The sequence below is a fragment of the Carassius gibelio genome, chromosome B6, assembly GCF_023724105.1.
Source record: "Carassius gibelio isolate Cgi1373 ecotype wild population from Czech Republic chromosome B6, carGib1.2-hapl.c, whole genome shotgun sequence".
Taxonomy (NCBI): Eukaryota; Metazoa; Chordata; class Actinopteri; order Cypriniformes; family Cyprinidae; genus Carassius; species Carassius gibelio.
In genome coordinates, this window is record NC_068401.1 from 22,731,929 (window position 1) to 22,755,748 (window position 23,820).

Here is a 23,820-nt window from a genome sequence, read left to right on the forward strand (position 1 = left end):
GACAAATGGACGTTTTAATAGTCGGGAGTCACGAAACGGATGTTACCCTGTACCACAAACTGTGTGTTTCCATCGAGGAGACTTGCAGTCTCGGGATGTCCCATATAACTGCGCTAAACTCGGATTAGGCAAATGTACGTGGCGCCAGCTTTGGAACAAAGGGGGAAACAAAGTTTGATGTAATTCGTTGATTTGGTTTGTTACAACAGACACAGACTCTCAGTAGACAGATTAAACAGTCTTCAGCTGGTTACATTTGATGCTTCCTGCTGGAGAGAAAAAAAGCAATGCAAGGGGTTAATGCAAGACCTTTAAAATAGTTTTAATTTATTTTATATTCCATTGTCATTCTAAAAGGAACAAATTTCTTTTGATGCTGTTAAAAAAAAATGTGATGCTGGACTCTCCAAAGCACAAATATTCAGCCTAGACAGCTGTACGAGTAACCGAGAATAAATCAGAAATTATTGTCTTTGAAGAGGAGGAGAAAAGAAAAGAACATGGCAGATGAAGGCCGAATAACAATTCTTCACGTTGGACTGATTGCATTGGTGGTTCTTCTGGGTCCTGTGGCCGGTAAGTAATAGTTAGCCAATAGTAGCAATAGAAAGAACGGCAGTAAATATCATAGAATTACAGTAAAATTGCTGTTCCACACCCTAGTTTCCATATACCTCCTTGTCTTAATTGTACGCTGTGTGTGTGTGTGTGTTTGTGTCCTGACAGTTTTGTGGTTAATTTACTGCCACCCACATCCGTCAGTAACTCTTAATTTCCTGAGTGTGTGTTTGTGTACTTGTGGATAAGTAGCAAAGCGAGTAGGTGTGTGTGAGTCAAGAGATCTGCACTTTTTGTGTCCTCGTCTGTGTGGATGTGTATATATATAAACAGTTGTGCTTTTGTATCTGTGTTTATATGTCCATTTAAATATATCTCTCTCTTTTATGTATGTGTGTGTGCTCTTTCTGGCACTGAGCTGAGCTGCAGAGCTACTGAGCATCACACAGATAAGATAAGAGCTGACCCTGCTCATGGTTCATGTGAAGGGAATAAAGGCTAAACTCTGATTAGCTGTCAAGACAAGCATGGAACGTAATTTCTCATCTTGCGGTTTGATGCTTAAATAGGCACATTATGGCTCGCAGATTGGCCTTCTCCACAGCTAACCCCGCAGTCTGACCATCCGGACTGGAACCAGAGCCAAATATCTGCTCGGGCACGTATCTGAGGACAGTACACCACTCTTGCTTATGTCCAGATTCACGCCAGCCTCAGATTTGTAGTTACTATGGTGCTATTAAAGTAGTGTTGTTATTGGTTGTAGAGCAGTATCAGACTCACTCAGTCAAAGTGTTTTTACAACCAGTATGGAGAACAATTTTATTTTTGCTACAGTGACACAATGATAGCTTGATTATTAGACTTCAACAATAAAAATATAAGCATTATGAATCAAGCTATTAGCTAAAACTATTTAAGAGTGTTTTTGGGTGGCGCTTTCTTCCACTTTGCTTCCTGTCAAGTATTTAGGGCTGCACAATTTATCGAATTCCTGATCGCGATTACAATTATGGATGCCACAATAACGTAATCGTTAAAAGCGGCAATTAATCGTTCAAAGCCCACTTGAGTTATTCTGTGCTTAAGATGCTTTTTTTCTTTCTTTCTACATTATCTTAAGGGTTTTTCCTTTGTTTTAATTTTAGTTTTAGTATTACCGTATAATACTAATGTTATTACTAATGTATAGTTGACATTTGATGTTTTATAGTTGACATTTGACATTTAATGCTATAGAAAAGCACAAGTTTTTCATATAAAAATGCGGCATGCTGTTGCATCAAAAAGTGGAATAAAGATAATTCAGCGTAAATTGTGATAATCGTAATTAATAATAGCAATTGCAATTTCAAGGGAATAATCGACAATTATGATTTTTGTCATAGTGGTGCAGCCCTATGTCCTATCAAAAAAAAAAAAAAAAAAATGTTTTCTGTAATTGAAATAATGCTGAAATTTAAAATGTATTTAAATATTAGATGACACATGTAAACTTAAACATTAGAAATGTTGGCAAGCAGTAAGATTACTAAATGAAACATGGAAACAAAAAAACTAAATAGAAATCTATTGAAAACACATACAAATAACAAAGCCACATAACGAAAGCACTAAAACAACCTAAAATTAAAGTTAAAACTGGACATATAAAAATAGTGCATAAGTAAGGCTAGGCGATATGGCCAAAAACGTATCCTGATAATTTTTTCCCTATTAGTCCATATCCATAATTATCAGAAAAAAACTTGAGACTTGACAGAACATGACAAACACTTTTTGGGTTCTTTACACTTTTCCAACCAGTTTTCCTTAAAATAAATATCTTAATAGAAAAATGTATTTCTTAATTTCTGCATGTTCTAATGAGTTATATTGTTTCAAATAAAACATTCAGTTACTCCTATATTTAATACATGTCTACATTGATAATATAATAAAACTGAATACAAATATCCCAAAGTTCTGTAAGTTAATGTTATAATTTTTGTATAACTATAATATAAAAATCATAAAAAAATATGCAAACAGAATGTAAAATAATACATTAATTTACCTGTAAAAACGTATTTAATATTTGAAATTTCTGAAATTTAATATTTTATAAATTTATAAAATCTTAAAATTCCCCTTGAAACAAAGTTATTGTGAAAACACCCTCTGATTTCCAGCTTTGCCTTGTTTCATTTTGACCTGGAGCATTTTTCCACTTTTGACAGTTTGTGTGTGTGTGCAATTTCCTCCTCTTTACTCTTCTTTTGTGTGCTTCCTTAAATATTCACTGCATTCCATAGTGTGGAATTGTCTTGGTTTATCATGTTGTTTTGTGAATGCATGCGTTTTTAACCACCATACATTAGAAATGATAAATCCCCAGCAGGACAGTAAGTGTCATGTTGGGGTAGGGAAGGTTGTGTATTTGATTGCGAGTTGAGAAGCACTAAGACAATGCCCTTTCAATTGTGTAGTTCTGATTTGTTCTGTACTCTCTGTAGTATGTTTATAAAGGTGGTTTATCTGTGCTTTGTCTACATACCAAGATTTAAAGGAAGATTTCAGTCCAGAATGAACAATTTGACATTATTTACTCTCTACTCTAATCTCATTCCAACTGCATGTTATTTTTTATTTATTTTCTGTGAAATAAGAGTGTTCTTTAAAAGAATGTAAAAGTTTTGATTTGAAAAATTGATCAGTCAAACAAATAAGTCTTTTTGTATGTTAAGCAGACCCAGCAGTGACACATTTGAAACAAAAACAGCTCCTTTTCATTCTGTTCCTTGCCTTGAAATCGGACTGATTGAAATGGTAAAGATAAACACAGAGAGATTTGCTTTTTAGAATGCACAATATAAGTGAAAGTGGTTCGGTGTTTTAAAGTTTGCTCATAATTCATGTGCTTTTCTTTTTTCGTTAAACAGGGAAATCTTCTGCAGAATATCAGAGTTCTTTATTGGAAAGTGGATGATCAGTCAAACAGATTATTGGCTTGTCTGTATGTTTAGTGGAGCCAAAAGTCAACCTAGTGGAAAAAGAATACAATTCCTTTTTATAGCCATTCTGTGAAGTAAACACAAAGCTCTCCAAAAAAGGATTTTAGTGTAGTCCATATGATTTGCGCACTATATTCCAAATCTTCAAATCTCATATCATAAATTTGCATGAGGAACAAAGTGATAGGGTATTAAAAATTCAATTGAATTGAAATTAAATTGACAATTGAAATATAAAAATTCTGTCTGATATTGCTCAGCCAATTATTTGTAAGGTATGGTTGATAATTGAATATGGCAGATATTAAACTCTATACTATTAGTGAAAGTGAAAGTGACATTCAGCCAAGTATGGTGACCCATACTCAGAATTTGTGCTCTGCATTTAACCCATCCGAAATGCACACACACAGAGCAGTGAACACACACACACTGTGAGCACACACCCAGAGCAGTGGGCAGCCATTTATGCTGCGGCGCCCGGGGAGCAGTTGGGGGTTCGATGCCTTGCTCAAGGGCACCTAAGTCATGGTATTGAAGGTGGAGAGAGAGCTGTTCATGCACTACCCCCACCCACAATTCCGTCCGGCCCGAGACTCGAACTCACAACCCTTCGATTGGGAGTCCAACCCTCTAACCATTAGGCCACGACTTCCCCTTCTAATTTAAAAATTACTTCTAAATTAAAAATTAAAAGCTAAAATTAACCATTTGAACTGTTAAATGTTATGAATGTAGGCATCACGGTATTATAATAAACAGTATGAAAAATATATTTTTTATATTTGCTGAAGGTATCATTACAAGATTACAGATTAAGTCTCTAAACTAAAGAAAATTTAAAATGTTTCCAGCTGAAATGAAAACTGGAGGCAGTAAAAACCAATAAGTTTTATTCCTTCTCACAAATTATCATGGGGCAGATTACTGATTAATAAAGACATATTTTTGTGCAGTTGCACAATATTTAACACATAGTGCATGATTTGTAAACTAATACATTTTGGTGTTTGCATCACATAACCAGCTCCGTATTTATGGCTTTCCTGTAGTAAATAAACTTGCTTGGTTTGCATTCAGATACAATTCTTGTGAAACAAGAGTGACAATAAAAGTGCTCAAAGACATGCAGAAGATCTAAAATGGCATGGTTGCTTCAGCAAATGCATTTTTATTTTTATAATATCATGTTTGTTTTTACCTAACAAATGGTTAGGTTTAGTGTAGGTCACAAACATTAAACTCTAAGTGCAACCCGCTGGACATTTAATTTCGGAACTGTTTCGGGGGAAAATTTAATGCACTTTTTACGGTGAATTATAGTTAATGTAATTTTACAGTAAAATACTGTTAAAAATGTTTTTTGGAAGTGAAAAAGAAAAAGTCACAGTATAATTTACAGTGACCATAATTTGACACTCTCAGAATTCCCTGCATGACACTTCATATTTGATGTTTTTTTCTTATCAGTTGTGTACATTAAGGTTTAATCTTATAGCTAATGTTGTTAAATTAATGTTTTAATGCATTATTTCAGTGTCGTGTGTCACCATGATGAGATTTAGTGTTTGTGTGAATGACACTGTGCAATTTCTATTTATAATAGGGGTGTAATCGGTACAGTAAGGTAAAGAAAAGTAAACATTAAACTGCAGGTTGTTTATTACTATAAACTTTTTTTTTTACAATTTGTTTTTTTAAATACTTTTTAATAAAATATATAAAAAAAAGAAAAAAAAAAGAAGAAAGAAATAAAATACTGCTGCAAAGTTCTCCACTAAATAAAGTACTCTCAGTCTCAAACCAATGTCATATAATAAAATATAATGAAAAATATAAAAAAATAATTGATTACAGTGCAGCATTACCAATCCCAGCTTGTAGTCCTGCTCATATTTAAATACGCTTACGCCATGCAGCCAGTGTGTCACCGCCCTTAGAATCAGCTTCAGGGCGGGATTTGCGCTGAATGCAGAGACTTTGCCCACTTAATATGTTCGTTTGGAAACACCTATGTTCCGCATACAAAATATTGCATTCATTCATTCGGTACACACGTGCACCGTACCGAGAGCCTTGAACCAAAATGGTACGGTATGAATACACGTACCGTTACACCCCTAATATATAAGTATTGCCCTCCTCAGCTCGTAGAAATCTGTTTGTGATTTGCTTTGGTTCGTCACATGACTTTCTCATCACCACCAGTTTTTGGTGGTTATCAGTGCATTACCTTGGTTCATAACAGATATAAGGATTCAATATGTTGGTTTACAAGTATTTTACCGTAAATGTCACAAATTTCTTTTTTACAGTGCACAAATAAGTAGTGATTATTATGAATTAATGATTAATTAGCATGCATAATTTATTTTACTAATTACTATAGTAGGTACGTTTAACAAGGGCACTGAAAAATAAAGTGTCACCCATTTGGATTATAGCACAGGAGTTATAAGGACTGATTTTATGGTGCCATTGTTGAATTTGAATAAGTATTCACGACACTTCAATTTTTGGGTGAACTTTTGCTTTAGGGGATAAAACATTTGCTCATTTCATACAGGATGCATTCTTACAGGACAATGGTGAATGACTCCTATTCACCTCTGACTCACACTTTCTCTCTCACGCACATAAATATTTCTTATCTTGTAAGTATTTTAGTGTATTCAAACGGTTAGGCAGAGCAGCTGGGTGAAAGGATGGCTGGATGGACAGATTGGAGGAAAGGGAAGGGAGGGTTTCTTGGCTGGAAGCATTAGATGTGAATCAGTATGTAGGTCGTGAGCACATTGCTGTGCTTTGTAGTGCTGGAAGAAGTGGAGAGTCATGAATTATCCACTTCACTGAGTTGGATTTTGTTTGCAGTTATGCTACTGAAGTGCTTCATAAACTGGATTGCAGGGGTATCAGGTTGCCCGAGTTATAATTTAATAATATTTTGCAGCTTTTGGTGAGGAGGCAGTACAATGCTGGCATGGAGCTCAGCTACAGGAAAGCAAGAGTTCTTGTATTTAATTTAATGCGACAATGAAATGTTTTTAAGGCATAATATATATATATATATTTTTTTTATTATTATTATTTTATTTTATTTTTCTCACTTTTCCTTTCTTACTTTTTTCTGTATGCTGGATAGTGTCTTCATTATTCTCTACTTACCCTGTCAGAAACAGTCATCTTTGTGAATACACATACATTATATGCACACTCTTCCTCCCCAGCGTGCTTGTCACTTGAATACAGAGATGGATGAACAGACCACATTCATTATCTCGATATGTCAACCTGTGTCAGAGCTTCCCATTGGCTGAATGCTCATTAGGTTGATATGTCAGCCAGTGTCAGAAACCACCATTGGCTGATTGTATGATGAAACTGAATTAAGCTTTTAGATTCACAGAGTAATGTGTATGTTAATTACAAATAGTAATGTATGCATCTGCACATTATTTTTTTAAATATCAATATTTTAGATTGTGTATATGTATAAGGAAAATGCACGCTGTAAACTCTAAGGTCTTTTTCTTGTTGATACTTATTTAAAAGCCAATACTTTTATCCAACATGACAAATCACAATCATAATAGAGTTGTATACAATGCAATAATACAATTAGAAAAGTGCTTTAATAGAGTATTCTAAACAGTTTCTTCAGTCTAAAAAGGCTGGGTTGTTTCAACCCAACTTTGAGTCAAATATCAACTATCCCAGCTTTTGGGATACATTTTGACATTAAATTTTTGACCCAAAAGTTGGGTTGAAACAACCCAGCATTTTTTTTAGAGGGCATGTCACACCACATGACAGTGTTGTTGCACTGCAGGATATTTCAAGATATTTTTCCAACAGTTAGACTCCCATAGATGTCATTCCAAACCTCGAATGCAATTTTCATGCACATCTCATCAGTAAAGACGCTCCTGTAATTAGAAGTATATCTCCAGCACATGCGTTCAGATCAGAGTTGCCAGGTTTTCACAACAAATCCTGCCCAGTTGCTTCTCAAAACTAGTCCAAAACTGGCGCAATCGCGCTTCCGGAAGGTTCCCCGATAAAAAATTGCTTCCCGGGGTTAAAATATAAGTTTTTTAGCAGGGTTGCCTTGGTAAAATTTGCATTTTAGGGGCTAAATATCACGTTATTTGTATTGGGGTCACTTTGACCCGCGGAGGACATGAAAAACAACCACAGACTTGGCAACACCGGTTGGCATTTACTACACCGAGCCGCAATTCACTGACAATCTACACAAAATCAATGTTAAAATCGCAGGCGATTCTTTGTCGATTTTGAAAGCGATTTTGTGTTAGTTGTCGGTAGACTACGGCTCTTGTGTAGTGACTGCCGCTCCACCTGAACCAGTGTTGCCAAGTCTGTGATTGTTTTTCATGTCCACGGTTTAAAGCAACCCCAATACCAATAACGTGATATTTAGCCCCTAAAATGCGAATTTTACCAGGGCAACCCTTCCAAAAAATGCATATTTTAACCCCGGGAAGCAATCTTTATCGGGGAACCTCCCGGAAACGCAATTGGGCTAGTTTTGGACTAGAAGCAACTGGGCAGGATTTGTTGTGAAAACCTGGCAACCCTGATCTGAATGCAAGTGCTGGAGATATACTTCTAATTACAGGAGCATCTTTACTGATGCATTCAATTTTTTGCACAGCCTTAATACAGGTATTTAAATGTTACATAATTGCACCTTTAGTTTAGTTTTGTCTAGTTTTGTTTAAAGTTTGACATGATAGGGTATTGGAGCACAAAACTCTGAAATGTGTCAAACATACAAATACTCCAAGACAATCATTACTTAGTATAAAATAAATAAATTCTAGCTTAATAATAAAATAAAAAATAAACTAAAACTAAAAAATAGTATATATGACTAACACAGATTCACAGAAAAGGCATCCTAATCAAGGACCTGTAAGTTATCCATACAACAAATTTGAAGCAATGGAATAATGGAGAGTTTATGGCATTTAGTTTGGCTCCTGGATACAAAAGATATCTTGTGCCGTAGAAAGAGAATAAGTTGGTGTTGGAGCCATAGGCAGGAAAAAATGCAACGGTAATGAATTGTCTTTGAGTATTTTAGTAGGAGTATGTATGGTGGCTACATATGCCTATTCGACAGCATCGCTTTTGAATCCTCTTTAACTCCTCAGAGAGACCTTTAGGTAGACCACCCCATACTGGGCTACCATATTTGAGAACTGGCCATATAAAAGTCAAATATACTTGCACTAAATCATCACAAGGAAGACCCGCTTTTTTTGCAGTGCAAAGATAATATATTCTTGGATGCACCTTCGAAATCATGTACTTAATGTGGGCATCCCATGACAAGTCAGAGGATATTTGAACTCCAAGCAATTTAAAGGTGAGGGAAGGGAGGGAATGTTGTCCTCTCTCCTGGCACTAATTACCATGTCCATAGTCTTAACTCCATTCATTGACTATTTAAATTCCTATCACCATTCCACTACAGAGTCCAAGGCCTTCTGAGTGAGTCCAGGTAAAGATCCCATTACAAACTCTGTGATTGTTAGATCATCAGCATATTCATAGGTATTACCGAAGGAGGCAAATATGAATCCAGGCTATTTATTCATATCACAAAAAGCAGAGGGGATAGAAGTTCTCCTTGAGGACCACCAGCTGGAACTGGAAAGGAGTTAGACACACATGACATGAGCCCCACTTCACCCTCTGCTCTCTGTTACTCAGATAGCTCCTTACAACAAGCCAAAGGGGTCGTCTAACATGCAAGTCACCCAAGGAGTGTAGCAGTTGACAATGTTCAATTGTGTCTAAAGCTCGAGTGAAATCAATGAAAACAGCGTGTATATCCATTTTAGGGGAGCTGTTAAGTGCTTCATTCCAGTGCTGCAGAATTTCAATCAAGGCAGTGTCAGTTGATCTGTTCTTCATAAAGCCATGGTTGTGATGGTTCGATCTTAGTAACTGTATCCTCCAGAATGGGATCTCTGAGGATTCCTTCAAACACTTTTCCAACACAGCCGAGTAGTGAGATCTGGCGATAATCTGCTGGAAAACTAGGCTTTGCTTTTTTAGGAACAGCTTTGACTTATAGCCTCCTTCCATTGTTGTGGAAAAATGTTATTCTGGATGCATGTATTGAAGATGTCACATAACACCGGTGCCAACTCTTCATGAAATATCTTTAGCACCCAAGGAGGAATTTTTAACTTGCACTTGGCTGCATTCACTTTACGGAGTCTAATAATAACTTGTCCAATACTCAAGAGGAGGTACACTACAATTTGGCAATTTGCAGGTAAATTCTTCCTCAGACAAAGAAATATGGCTCGCATAATTCCACACAGAAGCAAGGTGCCTAGCCAGAGTGTCTCACATTGCATATGTTTTGATCCTGAGACACCAAGTTACTCTTATCTCCTTCCATCCCCATTAAATTCTTCACTGACTTAAACCATTGTTTTGGCTTAGAGCATCGCAGTACCTCCACCTCGTGCTGGAAATATTGTTTCTTTGTGTTCTTGATTTTTTTGGCAATGATTGATTTAAACTTTCTATAAGAGGTTTTGTCACCAGAACAAAAAGCATACTGCCTATCTTTTATCAGATCTTTAATTTAAACAGTCATCCCAGGCTTATCTGTGTTTGTGGTAGAGACTTTTTTAATGGAACTGTATTATCCAAGATAGATATAATAGTGGAATAAAGACACCAACCTTAGCCTCAGGATCCATAGCTTCATGAATGTGAGAAAAATCAGTGTTCATAAGGAGGACCAGATCCCTGATTGTCTCAGGGCTACATTTTCTGCAAAACATATGTTTAATAGGCTTGGTGGGCCAGTTTCCTGCATTTATCAAGAAAGTCTGATGGTCAGAAGAGCCAATACTACATGGAGGAAATTTTGGTAAATATGTAGTCTAGTTGACTAGCCTTCCTTGTTGCTCCAGCCACAATTTATTTCAGACCATGTCTGCTGCAGATGGATTCAGAATTGTACTTATTTGTATCACCAAGTATGACAATTGCAACCTGCTGATAGTTATATTCAATATATCTGAGACAACTATCCTAATACTTTGAGATTAGTAAATCAGGTTGGGCTGATGCAGAAGAGCGTGGTGGTAAATATAGCACAGCAGCAATAATACAACTTAAACTTTGAGGAAGACGACTGGGATGTAACCAGACCCACAAAGCTTCATGCTCTTTCTCTTATATATTATATTTGTCAGTCAAATTAGTTTGATGGTGTTACAAGCATACAAGGCTACTCCTTCTCCCCCACCCCCCTTGCGATCCCGCCGATGTATTGTATATCCATGAAAAATTACAGTTGAATCTGGGATACCAGATTATCATTTAACCAAGTCTCTGAAACGGCGACAACTGTTGAGTTATTATTCAGTGCTACACTGTGCAGCTCGTCACATTTGTGACGTAAAGAATGCACTTTAGAAAGGAGAAAACCAGGCATAGATAGTATTAACTTGTGTTGGTTTATCTTGATATTAATTAAATTTTTAGATTGATAACAACAGTCAGATAAAAATTTTCTTTGCCCAGTTGGCTGTCTTTTAATATCCACAGCAGTTCCACAAGAAGTAGGGTGATTTCCAACAATTGTACATATTGAACGAATATAGTTTCTCCCAGCTTTCTTCTCCCTTGGGCGAGATCTGAGTCGAAGAATCCCATGTAACTGCAGTATGTTCTTAACTTCAGGAGCCAAAGGAGATAAACATCTTCTCTGACTTCTTCAAAAATGAAAATCACCTAAATGTCCTGGTTGTGCCATTGTAAGGAGAAAAGGGAAACAATTACTTGAATATGGTTTCCTCAATAGTTTCCTATCATCCACCCAGCTGTAGAAGAGTAGGATAGCATACCAAAATCCATCCATCTCCCAGAAATAAATCCATCCACATGTCCTAACTCCCAATATAGCAATATAATCATACAAATAAAAGATCTACCCGTGAGTAGGTATCACCCTAGTACCACCCTAGTGACAGTTTTTGTTCCTTTTATTCTGAGCATTTATGGCTTTCTATTACTGCGGAACAGAAAAGATGAATGTTTGTAACCCAACAGTTTCTCATTGACTTCCATTGTATTTTTTTTATCCATATAATGGGAACCAAAAACCCATTATATGGAAAAAACATCTTTTATGTTTTCACAGAAGAAGGAAATTAATATAAGTTCGGCAGAACATGAGTGTGATGAGTGTTAAGTCGATATTGTCGGTATTGAAAAGTTTTTCACAGTTCATGATTTTAATGCATGAGAATTCTCACATTTTATTTAAAATTGATAAAATTACTCAATATAATTAGTCAATATTTGTGGACAATATATGGCCATTGACTTTCAGAACAGTAAAATTAAAAATGCTTTTTAAAACTTACTACAGTATATGTATGTATTTAGTGTGAACATACATTAATAATACCTGAAAAACGTGTTTATATATATCCATGAGTGTGTGCATGTACATGTGATGTGTTTGTGTGTGTCTTTGCACGCACTCTCAGGGTTAGTGTGTAGGTTTAGTAGAATAAAGCCCCCTGGGTAACTGCTCAGTTGTGTTGCTATCAGAAAACATTCACATCCTCCTCCACAAGCAGACCATGAGCAGAGAAGAGAGTGGGAGGGGAGAGAGACGTGCCTTTATGGACATCATAGCTAAGGATGACCTTGGACATAATCTCCCAAAGCTGAGCTCCCTTCCAGGATACTTGTCATCTGCATTCCTCACTGATAGTGTCTTTAAACTGCAGCCCTTAAGAAAAAACAATCATCATGCACTACCCGCATAAGTTTGCTTCTCACAAAGCCTGTCTGACTAAGATATGGCTTTCTCAAAACAACTGGCCACAGAAGAACACCAGTAACAACCATACCCAGTTTTTAATTCTCTGCTACTTGCTAGATTGTACTGAGCACCTGTTAAGATATCATAATAACCCCCCTTTAGACCCAGACAGAATCCATCATGTAGTAAGACCGGTCTTCATATAGACCTTATGTAGAACCCTGCTGAAAAAACAATAGAAACAAATCACAAAAATTCTAATGGTTTCCACTATAGATACCCTTTCAAAGATTACAAACCATCTTTTAACCATTAAAACCACTATAGATACCATTACAAAGATTACAAACCATCTTTTAACCATTAAAACCATTAAAAATGGTTTCCTGTAGTGTGTTTTGGGACATATTACATTAGGATTTAGTGGTTTTAACAAGCCATCGTTATAGAATGCGACCAATTACCAGCAGAGACCAAGAGCCACCATTACAGTTTTCATTAAAACTATCACAATAACCACTATAGCCAGTAAAACCATTACAAATTCTGTGATGGGATCTATATATATTTTTTTTCAGCAGGGAAATGTTTTTTTTTATGTCATTTTTGCCACTTTATAGGGCTTGAACAGATAAATACACATACTTGTATGTGTCAAAATTCCCATCTTTGCAAGTATCCTCATAAACCCAGTAATTTAGGTCTTAAGTGAGAGCAAACAGCTAAGAAAGAAAACACATGTGACAAAATACTGGATCAGGGCAGCTCTTAAAGTGACAGCAGTCTAATATTCCTGCTCTTTGAAATTCAAGAGAATCAAACAACAAAAGAGAGAAAATCTCTCATTGTTCTAGACTGAATAACTTTTGTAACTTTTGTTTTATAGGCTTGTTTGTACTGTAAAATTTATATTAATGCACCAAGCTGCCATGAAGAAGATGATCATATACAGTATACATTTAGGCCTATATATATATTTATATGAGAGAGAGGTCATTTCATTTTTTGAATACATTGGCTTTGAACAAGGCTCATCCAATCAGTAAATTTTTTACATTTTTTATAATGTTATATTAGAAAAATATGAAAATTAGAATATTTACAGTACTTATATTTTGGAATATCTACCTCTGACTTTTTAGCTGCACAGAGTGAGCAGAGGGAGTGTGCGTTCACAGAAAAGCCACATGGAGAGGGGCGTGTCTTTGTTGAGAACTCCACCATTCGCTGTGATCATGGAGTTCACTGCTTTGGACTCTGGGTGAAAAAGAACAATGAAATTCTGCTGGAGAAGCAAGGTATGTAAATACATTCCTCGTGTTCACACACAAATCACTTTACAGTCAGTCTCACCTTGATTTATTCCGTTTAAAACAGGTTGCTGGACAGGTAAACATCAGGAGTGCTATGACCGCTGCACGGTGACCAGCCCACCATCAATGGCCAAGAATGGAACGCTTCGATTCTGCTGCTGCAAAAAAGACATGTGCAACCTGAACTTTACTGAGGACTTCCCACCTCCTTCCCCCACCACCGTACAGCCTCTACGTGAGTGTATTTGTGTGTTTTTGTGTGTGTGTGTGTGTGTGTGTGTGGTTAAAAGACATACAGAGAGTGTTCAGCAAACGAAAAACAAATGAGTTTGAGTGAAAGATTGTGTTTGCACTAACAGTAAGTAAAAATGACTTGAAAAAAATTATTTTAATTATTTGTAATTGCATTATTAATATTGATTAATATAATGAATATTTGAAAATCCTAGTTCATTACCTGATCCATGATCTAACGTTTTGTCTTTTTTATCCTTCAAGATTCCCGCCATCTTTACAGAGAGGAAGCCATAGTTGCAGCATTAGCAACTGTGTTCATGGTTGCTGTCCTTGTCATTCTGCTTTTTTTCGGCTACCGCGTCCTAAGAGGTGCGTTGCTATAGTGATGTTATGATGCTTTTCATGTGTGATTCAATCCTGCTAATGAAATTAACCTATGTGCATGAGGATTTATATACCTATGTGTATTTCAGGACGCAGTAAACACTCTCTGCATACCCTGGATATTATGGAGACTGCACTTTCCCCACCTTCTCTGGATTTAGACAACCTAGTACTGCTGGAGGTGATCAATCACAGCCTAATTCTTTTTTCCGCCTTAAGCTGTGTAAAAATAAATTGTAAAATGTTTGATTTGTTTAAAAATCATGTAGCGCAGTGATACTATAATAAAATAATATATAATTTCATATTATAATATATAATGTATATAAAAAAAAATTACATCTGCTTTAAAACAACCAGGAGACCCATAGTCCTGTTGTAAATATTAAAGTGAAAGTAATGGCATTTGTAATGACAATTCACAAAATAATTCTATTTAACATTATATTCATCATATAATCCTGAAAAAATTTATTATTTTTACAAAAACTTTCAAGTTTAACTTTAAAGTAAACCTTTAAAGACAGCACAGCTATTTTCAACAGCGATAATAAGAAATGTTTCTTCAGCCAGAAATCAGCATATTAAAATGATTTCTGGAGGATCAACACAGGAATAAATTACACTTTAAAACCTGTTAAAATAGGAAACAGTTATTTTATATTGTAATAATATTTTATAATGTTAATGTTTAACAGTATTTCTTTGGTGAGCAGAAGAGACAAAAATATAAAAAAATCTCACTGACACCAAGGATTTGAACAGTGCAATATTTCTTTCTTTTCCTCACAGCTGATTGGCCGGGGCCGGTATGGAACAGTATATCACGGTTCACTGGAGGACCGGTCATTGGCAGTGAAAGTTTTTGTTTCTGCTAACCGGCAGCAGTTTACTAATGAGCGTATGATTTATCGCCTCCTCTTGGATCATGAGAATGTAGCGCGCTTCTTAGAGAGCGAGGAACGTGTCGGTACAGAAGGCCGGACAGAGTTTCTCCTCTTGCTGGAGTTTTACCCGTATGTGAGTATCTCAAGAACACTGAGGAAGTGCAAACTCTAATCTAATTCCAGATTGCTTATTCTTTTCCTCCCAGCCATTTCTCAGTCTGTTTCTGTTTTTTCTCTCTCTCACATTCCTTCTTCTCAACAACACTGCTCCAAAAGTGCAAGCGCACGCATTTATTTTGTGGTTATATTTAGAGACCCGAGGGATCTGATGTCATGTTTGATCTTGTGGTAACAGCATCCCGCAAGTGTAATGCGATATCTTAAACCCGCTTATTCTCTTCCTTCAGTTTTGCCTTTTTCATCCTCTGGAACAAGGAAAAGGTTACAGTTTAGCAGAATATCCTCATTTTACCTCTCGCCACATACTCACACCCACAACACACTCTCTTGATATTATGGAGGAAGAGAGAGATTATTGACTGAGCTGAGAAGTTTTCAATTATTCATAACCGTGGGCTTTCAGCCTGTACTTCCTGTGGGCTAACCTCAAGCCAGGTTGCCACAGTGACAGGAGGCATCCCTGAGGTAAGGCAGGAGTGCATTAATTGTGCTACTCCTGTAATTTTGAGATACAGAACCGCTTTTCTTTTTTGCTCTGTGGTTAAATCTCATCCTCCCTCGCTTCTCCCTCCTCTTCCCCTCGTCCCCCCGCCACGTTTTTCCTGTGCGCTCCTCCCTGTACTTTGCAGATGATTTCCTCTGAATAGAGTACTCCCTCTGTTTTTCCCAGGGCTCTCTGTGCACGTATCTGTGCGGGCGGACTGTGGACTGGCTGAGCTGCTGTCGTTTGGCTCTGTCTGTCACCAGAGGGTTGGCCTACCTGCACACAGAGATACAGAGAGGGGGTGAGACGCACAATAACAAATAAATTCAGATTTCAGACAATTGTCGTTCCAAAGTTCTGTTAGTCCAAAGAGTTCTGTTAAATACAAAAGCTGAATTCTGATGACTATAGTGGCTACTCTTTTTCATACAGTTATGATATACAGTACACTACTATTCAAAGGTTTAGGGCCATTAAGAATTTTTGGGGAAAGATATTAATATTATAATGCAGCAAGCACACATTACATTGATCAAATGCAAAAGTAAAGACATTTATAATGTTACATTTCTATTTTTAAAAACGTTTAATTCATCAAACAATCCTGAAAAAATAGCACAGTTTATAAAAAAATATTAGACAGCACAACTAGATTACCAGAGTAATGGTGGCTAAATATTTTTATTCATAATATATCAATATAGAAATATAGAAAGCAGTTATTTTCAATTGTATACATTTTTCACAATTTTATTGTTTTTACTCTATTTTTGATCAATTAAATACAGCCTGCTTGAGCATAGGAGCTTTCTACCATTTTGTTTTACTTGGATCTCAGGCTGTCAAGCTCTAAAACAGATCAAAGTTGTCAACTATTTAAAAAACACTTTTATATTTTAAGCATGGAGCATGGATGTGAGAGTGGGTGTGTGTGCTTTATTTATAGCTTCAGTCTGAGAAAGCAGGAAGGTAGCGTTGGGGCGTAATTCACAGTGATTTTTTTACTTTCTCTTTGTCTTTGTTTTAGTGTGAAAGGCTCTAAAAGTGTTCAGATTTTATTTAGTAAAAAAAAAAAAATCCATGGAAATGAAAGGCATAAAGACTACGACAGAAAGAGAGACTAAAGAGTCTTCATCTTCAGTGCAGTCATCCTGATATATAATGACAGATCCTTTTTTTAACTCAGAAACTGGCCAAACTTCAAACACACTCATATATGCTCTCATACACAGCATTATTATATAACAATGTGGTTCTAAAATCTGTTCGGATGGGCCACTTCCAAACCAATATTGGTTTTCAAACAGATATTCATTTCTGAAGATAGCGTAGGGTTTAATGACCTATATACCCATTTTAGTAATCAGTAAATAAATTCAATTATTTACTGATAAAACACATAAAAAATTAAATGATAAAATAAACATGTAATAAAATTGTCATTTTTTAAATTATATATTTAAGTGGCTTTTGTAAAACAGAGGAAACAAACATAAGCCACTCAAAAAAATTTTTTTAAAGTGTTTTAAGTGCTTGTGCCTAACTGGACCAGTCACATTGATAAAAATCCCTGTTACATAGGTTATTTCTGGAGACACAAGTGGGTCCTAGTGCTCTCTAGCGGTGATGATAATGTAATTTTTCTCTCGTCTCATCTCTCATCCCCCTCCTTCAATCTCTCTGTTCCTTCCCTCTCTTGTTCTCATTGTTAGATGTGTATAAACCGGCCGTATCCCACCGGGATCTGAACAGTAGGAATGTGCTGGTGAAGACAGATGGCTCATGTGTGATCAGTGATTTTGGACTTTCCATGATTCTGACGGGAAAGAGACCGCCTGGGCACGGAGAAGAGGACAACAGTGCCATCAGTGAGGTCAGCAAACAGCAATTTAGCATGGTCCAGTCTGATCCAACCCAACAAAATCTACAGCAGACCAGTGTTTTGGACAATAATACCTCAGACTAATCATATGTTTTACCCCTTCATCTCACTCAATAGGTGGGTACAGTGCGATACATGGCTCCAGAAGTGTTAGAAGGTGCAGTCAATCTAAGAGATTGTGAGTCAGCACTGAAACAAGTGGATGTTTATGCACTGGGTCTGCTTTACTGGGAGACCTTCATGCGGTGTGCGGACCTCTTCCCAGGTACCACACACACATGTACACATGAAAATCTTTCCATTTCACAGCTGCTGTTTGTACTCAGTAAAAATCTTCTCTTGCACTAGGTGAGACAGTTCCAGCTTTTCAGATGGCATTTCAGGTAGAGGTGGGTAATCACCCTACCATAGAAGACATGCAGGCACTTGTGTCCCGAGAAAAAGAAAGACCCAAATTCCCAGAGGCCTGGAAAGAGAATAGTCTGGTGAGAAATTAAGATGTTAACACATTCAAATGCAACTTATCAGCTCTCAGTGGACTAAAATAGATTTGTTGATGTTGATGTATGTGCCTGTGTATATCTGCAGACGGTGCACTCTTTGAAAGAAACAATGGAAGACTGCTGGGATCAGGATGCTGAAGCCCGACTGACGGCTCAGTGTGCAGAGGAGAGACTTTCTGAACTGCTCCTTATCTGGGACAGGGAAAAATCAGCCAGTCCTGCTCTCAACCCCAGTACTGCACTGTTTAACCACAGGTAATCAATAACCAGTATTTACCATACAGTCACAGGTAATCAAAAAACAATAATTATTGACCACTGACTGTATAAGCACAGATAACCAATAACCAATAATTACTGACCACTCAGTGTGCAACCACAGGTAATCAATAACCAATATTTACCATACATTCACAGGTAATCAAAAAACAATAATTAGTGCCCACTTACCGTACAACCACAGGTAATCAATAACCAATATTTACCATACAATCACAGGTAATCAATAACCATTAATTACTGACCACTTACTGTACAACCACAGGTAATCAATAACCAGTAATTATTGTACAACCACAGATAATAAATAACAAATACAACTACAGGTAATCAATAACCAGTAATTATTGTACAACCAAAGGTAATAAATAACAAATACAACTACAGGTAATCAATAACCAGCAATTATTGTACAACCACAGGTAATAAATAACAGATACAACTACAGGTAATCAATAACCAGTAATTATTGTACAACCACAGGTAATAAATAACACATACAACTACAGGTAATCAATAACCAGCAATTATTGTACAACCACAGGTAATAAATAACAAATACAACTACAGGTAATCAATAACCAGTAATTATTGTACAACCAAAGGTAATAAATAACAAATACAACTACAGGTAATCAATAACCAGTAATTATTGTACAACCACAGGTAATAAATAACAAATACAACTACAGGTAATCAATAACCAGCAATTATTGTACACCCACAGGTAATAAATAACACATACAACTTCGGGTAATCAGTAACCAGTAATTACTTACCATTCACAACTGTAGATAATCAGCAATCACTGATTGAACAACCTCATTACTGTACTGTATGACCACAAGCAGTAAATAACCAGTACTTGCTACATAATCCAACTTCAACAATGCAATGAAACAATTAATTCAGCCACATGCAGGTAATTATTAATTAATATTGCACAATGCACACCCTTAGTTAGTCCCAGATAAAGTCTGTAGAACTCCTGATACTTAATAATTAATTAGCACAAACTGTCACAAATCATGGTCTATTTGTTGTCATTTGCGGTGTGCATAAGTCTATGAAGGCCTTTATCTTACAGTAAGTGATTCTTATATCAACTTAACTTTTCTAGGAACTTCTCTGCTGGAAGACAGATGCCTAAGGTGGGTTCTTTCCTTGAACACTCATCTACAAACGCTGAAGACCATGAGGGCGCTGATAAACCCCTCCACAATGACACCTCAATGGACCCACCCTCGGTGGGAGGGTCTAACCCTGTAGAGAAGAACAGGAACTGCATAAACTATGAGTGGCAGCAGGCCCAATCACGACAGTCCGGGACAGAAAGCTCCTCCCCTACTCCTGTCTCAGATTCCTACAATGCCACACAGCCTCCACCAGTGGGCAACAGCATCCCTCCCTGTGCTCAGCTGACCCAGGAAGACCTGGAGATACCTAAACTGGACCCAAGTGAAGTCCAGAGGAACTTGAGAGAGAGCTCTGATGAGAGCCTGATGGAGCATTCGCAGAAGCAGTTCTGCTCTCCAGAAACATCCATCTCACGTGGCCCGTTCTACCCCCTCATGAAGATGGCTTCTGAGGTTTCAGGGTCACAGGGTTCTGGTCGGCTAACTGACACCCCTATAACCATCCTACCTAAGCAGCAGAATGTTCCTAAGAGGCCAAGTAGCCTAAGTCTCCATGTTAAGCCTTCTGGGAAAACACCCGCCTTGTCATCTTCATCACTGCGGATGAAGTTTGGGAAGCTTGGAAAGTCAAATCTTAAGAAAGTCGAGATGGGTGTGGCTAAAGCCAGTGCGGTCAGAGCGGCACATGAGGCCAGGCCAGTTACCGTTGCCAACAATGATGCTGCGGCAGCAGCAGTGAGTAAATATGCGAACGGAGCAGCACCTGAGTCAGCAGGAAGTGCAGCCAGTGCCACTGATGTCCGTTGGAAGGGCGCCATGAGTTCAGAGGACTTGACCTTTGGCCTCTTGAACACTAGCCCTGACGAGCAAGAGCCTCTTCTGAGAAGAGAGGCACATCCTGACAATGCGAACAACAACAACAGCAATAACAACAATGGCGAGGGAGAGGGTGAGGGAGACACTGAGGGTGGAGGAGAGGGAGGAGAGAACAGTGAGAATGTTGGTCCAACAGGAGATGCTCCATCAGCTCCTACCGTGGAGCCTGTCGCGCTGGCCGACCCGTGTCCTGCCCCAACCGTGGTTCCTCCACAGGCACAACCCCAAGCTCAGACACAAGGAGAGGCCCTGCTCAGACAAAACCGCGTGCGCAGACCTGAGAGACCCAACTCACTCGATCTGTCCATCACCACACTGCCATTACTAGGTGAGTATCAATGCTTTCAAACTAAATGTGCTTTTGAATGCAAAATATGTACTTTTTTTGCAGAACAAAAGAGTTTTTGTTTCAAGGGGTATGTGGAATAACTGGAGCTATTCATATTTCAGTTATCCAGTTATTTTTAGCTCATAAGTCTACTTTATATTAGTAATTTTTATCGTATTATCTTGTATTGTCCTAATTATAAACAAGCGGGTTTTTAGTGCATTTTAACTTTTTAAACCATGGCACCACTAGCTTTATCTCACTTTGTTATTCTTCTAGTTATTTATGCACAGTGGGGACTGAATTTGAAGTCTTGCACACTCACAGAAAATAGCTTTACTTTCACGCGGCAAACTAAGGTAATAGAATTTGTGCAACAAAAATCAATTGAGTTGAAGAATTGTGACATTTTTGGGCCTTTAAGACACTGCTTATATATTTTATGTAGCTTTATTTTTGTCTATTTTAGAGCTCTGAGAATATGTGTCAAGCTTCCTGTAACAGTGGATAATAATTCTTTAATATTTAATTATTGCTTATTAACATATGATAATAAAATATGATAACATGATCTAAAGTTACAGTGCAGTTATGCATTTAAGTACGGAGTAATAATAATTAACTACATGCACTTACTATATGGTTAGGGTGTACTAGCGTGTTATTATGCATAATTTATTGTTATTATAATAGTAAGTACATGTAACGTGGAACAAGAACACCTTAAAACAAAGTGTTACTGCAAAATGAATTGCTCTGTAAATTGTTTGAAAAAAGACTTTGTTTTGGAACAATTTACACATAAATACATTCTTCTCATGTTTCATGAACAAGGCCCATTGTTTTACATTTTGAAATCACGTTTATGTTGTAATCTCTTGGTTTACCCACAGATGGCAAGTCTGTCGGTGACATGACCGAAGGGTCGGGAGATAAAATCAAGAAGCGAGTGAAGACACCTTACGCTCTGAAGAAGTGGCGTCCTGCCAGCTGGGTTATCACCACAGATACACTGGATGCTGAAGTCAACAACAACAATCGTCACGGTCAGAACCAGAATCAAGCCGGTACCAGCAGACCTAAATCAGCCTCTGCCGTGAATCTAGGTAGTCGGGGAGGATCTCGCTTCTCAGATCCCAATGACTGTGACTTTTGAACATAAACCTCACTTTGCTCTTGAAAACAAATGTCAAATCAAACTCTACAGCTCTACAAAGTCTAAAGTTTGTGGAGACAAGTGTGGACTGGACCATATAAATGTCTTAAATTGAACCCCAGTTGTAAGCACAGTAAGAGTCTTTACATTGAAAAGAGCTATGCAGCCATCTTTTAGTTTAATGTTTTTGTATGTTTCTTTTTAATGAAGCCACTTTTTGGTTGCACTTTTCTGCTTGAATTTATAAATCAAAATTATTTTGACCATTTAAAATGGTCGATAATATTAAACCAGTGTACTTAATCATCACATTCCCAAGGTCATGGAAAATGTTAGAGAATTTTGATTGCTAGACCTGGAAAGAAATCGATTAATGTTAAAATGAATTCTTAGTTATGCTCATCTCTAAAATACTTCATTTCTCTATGTGAGTGTAACCTTTATAAAATTATAAAAATCATGAAAACTCATTGGTAAGAATATGTGCAAATTAACACTTATTTACATTTGTAAGGTTATAAAAGCTTTCATTTTTTCCCCATGCAGACCTGCTGAATATGTTTACATTCTCTAATATTTTGCCATGCACGGTTTCAGCAGCTATGAGATTTATGAGACAATATAACTGGAGTTCCGTGTTCGGATATTGTAAGTGCTGTTGTGAGGTCTGAAAGAAACCAACAGACTACAGAAACAGCAATTCAAAACATTTCACTGTGGTGGCACTATGTATATCAGCATCAGACACTCAAGACAATATTTAGAAATGGTGGGACTGTACAGAGAGCAAGGAGAAATCTGATATGATCAAACGCAGAAGACACACTTCTTGCTTTCTGGACAAGCTTTACTCAGAGACGCAAGACAAAGCTGCACTGTTCTGGATCCTGTTAAACTGTCTAATGATGCTTTGGACCTACTTGTTATTTACTTGTTTTTCTATGTGTAAGTGAGTGTGCCTAAGCACACAAGATCAGTTCTCTTTGTGTTTGTTCCTGTGTCTTTGTGTCTTGTCGTGTGAAAGGTTTTTGTGCTGCATGCTTGTAACTATTCCTATAGGGATGTGCATCTTTGTATACACTTACCTGTTCTGATTATTTGATGAACAAAAAGTCAACAAAGGGCAAAGGATCGAATAATCGGATAGAAACCTGAGAATAGTCTTTTTTTCAAAGCACAGCACACAAGAGTGGCTTTTTTTTGCTATGCACAATGACATGAAGCAAGCAGCTCTGGTCTGAAATCAAACCTTATGTTACTAAACTGCTCTGGCATGTCAATGATAATGAATCGGATGCTGTTATTATAATCATATAAACAGAGTCCCATATTATCCTTACCTGAACTGGCACAAGATACTTTCAGCTGCGTCCCTAGTGTGTTTATGCACAAATATGTGCTTGCTTGTGCATGTATGCGTGGATGAATGTTTGTATGATGTTATTCTCCTGTTAACACAATCGTTGTAATCGTAGTGTCGTGGTCAATCATTTTATTACCCCTTGCTGAGACCTTTTGAAAATTGTGATTTGTATAAGATGGTGCAGACTGTAAAAGTGTATTGTTATTTGCAGATTTAAATTAAATTATGCTTTGCATTTGCACGGTCTCTGTTTATTATGATGAAAAGACATCTATCTCACTGTCATCAAACACTTGGAATTGCAATATGAGAGTTTCACCACTAGTCGGCGCGCTAAAACGTTATTTTAACCTTGACACATTAGAATTGGTGCATGCATTTTTTTATTTAAACTAGGCTACTGCACTCTGTCAAATGATTAATCGCGATTA

General features: G+C 37.1%; 1 protein-coding gene across 1 annotated transcript in view; it reads left to right on the forward strand.

Annotated features, from left to right (window-relative positions):
* LOC127959835 (bone morphogenetic protein receptor type-2) overlaps positions 1-23,628 on the forward strand; it is a 24,201-nt gene extending 573 nt beyond the window's left edge. The window contains exons 1-13 of the mRNA XM_052559221.1: positions 1-576; positions 13,524-13,679; positions 13,759-13,929; positions 14,193-14,300; positions 14,405-14,496; positions 15,108-15,335; positions 16,053-16,167; positions 17,579-17,739; positions 17,866-18,013; positions 18,097-18,233; positions 18,337-18,506; positions 19,651-20,870; positions 21,764-23,628. The exon at positions 1-576 is cut by the window's left edge and continues 573 nt beyond it. Of these exons, the coding sequence (XP_052415181.1) occupies positions 501-576; positions 13,524-13,679; positions 13,759-13,929; positions 14,193-14,300; positions 14,405-14,496; positions 15,108-15,335; positions 16,053-16,167; positions 17,579-17,739; positions 17,866-18,013; positions 18,097-18,233; positions 18,337-18,506; positions 19,651-20,870; positions 21,764-22,026 (3,045 nt within the window). The 5' untranslated portion in view covers positions 1-500 and the 3' untranslated portion in view covers positions 22,027-23,628. The remainder of the gene's footprint in view (positions 577-13,523; positions 13,680-13,758; positions 13,930-14,192; positions 14,301-14,404; positions 14,497-15,107; positions 15,336-16,052; positions 16,168-17,578; positions 17,740-17,865; positions 18,014-18,096; positions 18,234-18,336; positions 18,507-19,650; positions 20,871-21,763) is intronic.
* The last annotated feature ends 192 nt before the right edge of the window (positions 23,629-23,820 follow it).